The sequence below is a fragment of the Pinus tabuliformis genome, chromosome 1_2, assembly GCF_031772625.1.
Source record: "Pinus tabuliformis cultivar Carrire ecotype Pingquan chromosome 1_2, CPIR1, whole genome shotgun sequence".
Classification (NCBI taxonomy): Eukaryota; Viridiplantae; Streptophyta; class Pinopsida; order Pinales; family Pinaceae; genus Pinus; species Pinus tabuliformis.
In genome coordinates, this window is record NC_142298.1 from 5,311,455 (window position 1) to 5,314,871 (window position 3,417).

Consider the following 3,417-nt stretch of genomic DNA (forward strand, 5'->3'; position numbering starts at 1 on the left):
CTGCAACTAATCCCTCGCTCCTACATTATTCAGTAATAAGCACCATAAAGAGCCCTGGCCAGGTGCTTATAGTGATAAATAGGTCTCCATCCCCATCGAGCAAAAGAAATCAGTGCCAGAAAAAGATGATTGATGGAAATTTGCTGCCATCTTCCAATTATCCTAATCTAGGGAAAATTTTTATATATAAAGCTACCAAGGTTCCTCATTTCCCCTATTTTTTGGTGATATCAGGGCATTAAAAAACAGAAACCAGTTCATTCATACAGAAGTTGATTGATGAACTTGAATCTCCATCTGACCAGCTTCAGATGATGAAAAGAAATATCCCAGGCAAGTTTTGTTCTCCGCCTATTCTGAAAGCGACATCTATTCCTAGTAATGTGCTGTGCAAATCTCCTTGAGAAAGCCATTTGCTGATGCACATAATTGTCAAAAAGCATTCTGAACCCGTTGAAATGAAAGGAAAATTAAATTAAATTTGCATAACTGTTGCTAGTAGTAAAGACTCTAAACGATACATTTAGAGAAGAACATTTATCCTTAATAAGTAGTAGGGATACTTATTGTATTATGGAAAGCAAGGCCTAGCCATATGTAATACTGTCAACCCAAAAACCCTACAACCCTACTCAACAACCACATCAACTGAGAATACAGCCACAAATGGGTAGCTTGTACTCATTGAGTTACTAATCTCCTTTTTGGCTTTGATCAATATGGAAGAAACCTCAGGTATGGAGGAGCAAATGAACTTAAGCACATCTGAATACAAATTGGCCTCCACAATCTGCCACTCTAATTTTCCCAAGGCAACCTATCAGAATAAAGAGTTCTACCACAATATCTGAACAATCACGCAGTTCAGGACAGCATTAGGATATGGAATTGAACGATGAAAAGGATCACGTCCTATTTTTTTCCTATGTAAAGATCCAGAACATCCATATGGATTTTTTGAAACTGTTCTCTCACCAATGCTTCGCCTTTTAATGCTGCTGCTGCAGATGATGGTGATGCAGGGGTCCAACATAGAAGAAACGAATGGTTGGAAACCTTAATGCTGATCGATGAAGCTGTGCAAAACGCTTCTCCTTAAAATCATAGCTCACAACCTGAGCACACATAAAATTAGAGCTCGTGTGAAAATGTGGAAAGCATAGGTTACCATCACTTGAAAAGAACAAACAATATTGCAAAAATTTTGAAAAAAAATTGCTTTTCTAAAAAACATTCAAATTCTAGGTTTTCTATTGTAGAATTTGTTCCAAACATGCAAAGAGAAATATATTTAAAGTTGAATGTCCAATATCAATAATGCATACTTAGAATGTCCCTGAAACAGACCAATTGACCAAAAATCAAAAGCCACCAAAAAATAGGCTCGAAGAAAGTTGGGGTGTTTTTTATGCACATCTGCAGCACCTACATAATGGTACAGCAAAAGCTACAACTGTTCATAGTTTTGTTCAAACATTTATTACTTTCTATTTTTCAGAATAATTTTGTCTGTTAGGCTATCGTCTAATGACAAGTTAGAAGCACTTACTGCTGCTTGCATAAGGAACCCAGGTCTGATTTCTGTGAGCATGCAAAGTTCATAAATTGATAAATTGATTGGGGCAAGTTCCACTGATCATGAGGGCCTATGCTTGTGGTATTTCTCGAAACGACACAGTCAAGTTTAAGTTTCTGGGTGATTTTCCTGGAAAAATCCCCCTTAGTCATAACATCTAAGCTAAAGAAAAAACCCACTTTGTAGGAAAGAAAGGGAATTTGCCCAACAAAATCAAAGATATTTTTGTCAAATTCATCGGACTTAATCTGAAGCAGGTTCTGTGAAGTATAAAGAGTTTAAAATTTGAAACTCATGACAGGCATTGAACATTTATGATTTAGCACATAAATGAGAAAGATCGAGGTTTACCAGTAATTTGTGTTTCTATGTTTTCCCGTTTCTTTTTCTTTTGCATGTAATAGGAGATTTCAATCATTTGAATTTTAGAATTCACTTATAATGCATAAATTGGTCCCTGTATCTTACCATACACTTAGAATTTATAAACCATGTAAGCCATAAAAGACAACCTCGAATCTAGGGCCTATTTTCAACATTGCCGAGAGCTAAGGTCCAATCAAGTTTCTAAACAATACAGTAGGAAAGACATCTCAACAAAAAAGAAAAAAGAAACTTTTTCTGCCCTCAAGGAGCAAGAACCTAGCTTACCGTTATATTGTTAGGTATGATCCTGTAAGCTCCCGAAAACGACATATACTGAATAAGAGATTCTCAAAACTGTCCGGGCATGCTCTTCTGTTAGTGCTCTCCTTCGGACGTCTAGTTGTTGGCCTACAAGATGAGAATGCATACAGATGCACAGGATTTTTAACAGAGTCAAACAATGTAATGTGTTAAACACACAACAATAATGAGTGAAAAAACTTTTGATGAATCATAAAGCATGTTGAAATCCAGATATGAAGGGAAACCAAAACATTATATTTCTCAGCACTTCTATGATGTGAGTAACATAGCAAAGAGAATGGGACAAAAAGTGTAGTTTGTAGCAATATGAAATCCATTATCAGATCAACAAAGTTACAAACTGAAGCACTTCAAAATCAAGTATGCCATGTATTCTTGACCAGACTGCCTCCCTTGGCCGTCAGGCATCCATTCAAAATTTCTTCCTTCATTCTCATCTCAGTCTTACCAGTGATGCAAAGATTTGGTTGGAATTATTAAGCAATAGCCATTAGTGCATGCTCAGGCAGAATTAAATATGCAGAACGCTCTCTAACACAGGTAACCAAAAATAATACGACAGGGACTTAAGCATGCTCACTACTATGATAAAGCACAACCCATGCATTACCAGAATTGCTGCTCTTAACCAGAATTTCACCACTTTCCTATTCTGGTGATGGAAATTCATGCAGTAAAAACTTCGGTCAACGGAAATATAAACAGAAATAATTACAACATACAATTGCATTCATAATTATTATTGCATTTCAGACACTGACTATGGTTATAATAGATTCATGACCAAATTCACAAACAATCATGCTGAATCCAATTACCTTTGGATTAATAAAATGCACAGCAGAAAATAATCAACATGCACATAAATAAATAACAGAAAAAAGAGAGACAGTTATTTTTTCTTTTTAATTATCCCCTAACTGGCTGCAAATTATCATTTTTCCACCAACCATAGGCAATTTATCGCAAATGCCACACCCAGGTCAAGGCTATGAGACCAGAGGGCAGACATCTAACTGCTGGCTATAAGTATAATCTCTCACACACAGCCAATGCAGAGTGTTCTGATGGAGGAATACCAGTTATTTAATGTTAGGGTCCCATCCTAAGTACCCTAGTTAATGGGACTCGCTGTTATTTAATGTACTGAG

General features: G+C 36.4%; 1 protein-coding gene across 1 annotated transcript; it reads right to left on the minus strand.

Moving 5' to 3' along the window:
- Nucleotides 1-881: 881 nt before the first annotated feature.
- Nucleotides 882-2,342, minus strand: LOC149204024 (uncharacterized protein C57A10.07-like). The gene is made up of 2 exons (XM_089393179.1): nucleotides 2,228-2,342; nucleotides 882-1,115 (listed from the first exon to the last, which is right to left on the minus strand). The coding sequence occupies exons 1-2, from the start codon at nucleotides 2,270-2,272 to the stop codon at nucleotides 990-992; spliced, it is 171 nt and encodes a 56-aa protein (XP_089249305.1). The 5' UTR covers nucleotides 2,273-2,342; the 3' UTR covers nucleotides 882-989.
- Nucleotides 2,343-3,417: the final 1,075 nt, after the last annotated feature.

Excerpts from the sequence above, each read along its gene's own strand:
- LOC149204024 (XM_089393179.1), bottom strand. The coding sequence starts at position 2,272 with ATGTCGTTTTCGGGAGCTTACAGGATCATACCTAACAATATAACG. Across the intron at positions 1,116-2,227 it reads TCATACCTAACAATATAACG|GTTGTGAGCTATGATTTTAA; the intron begins GTAAGCTAGGTT and ends ATGTGTGCTCAG.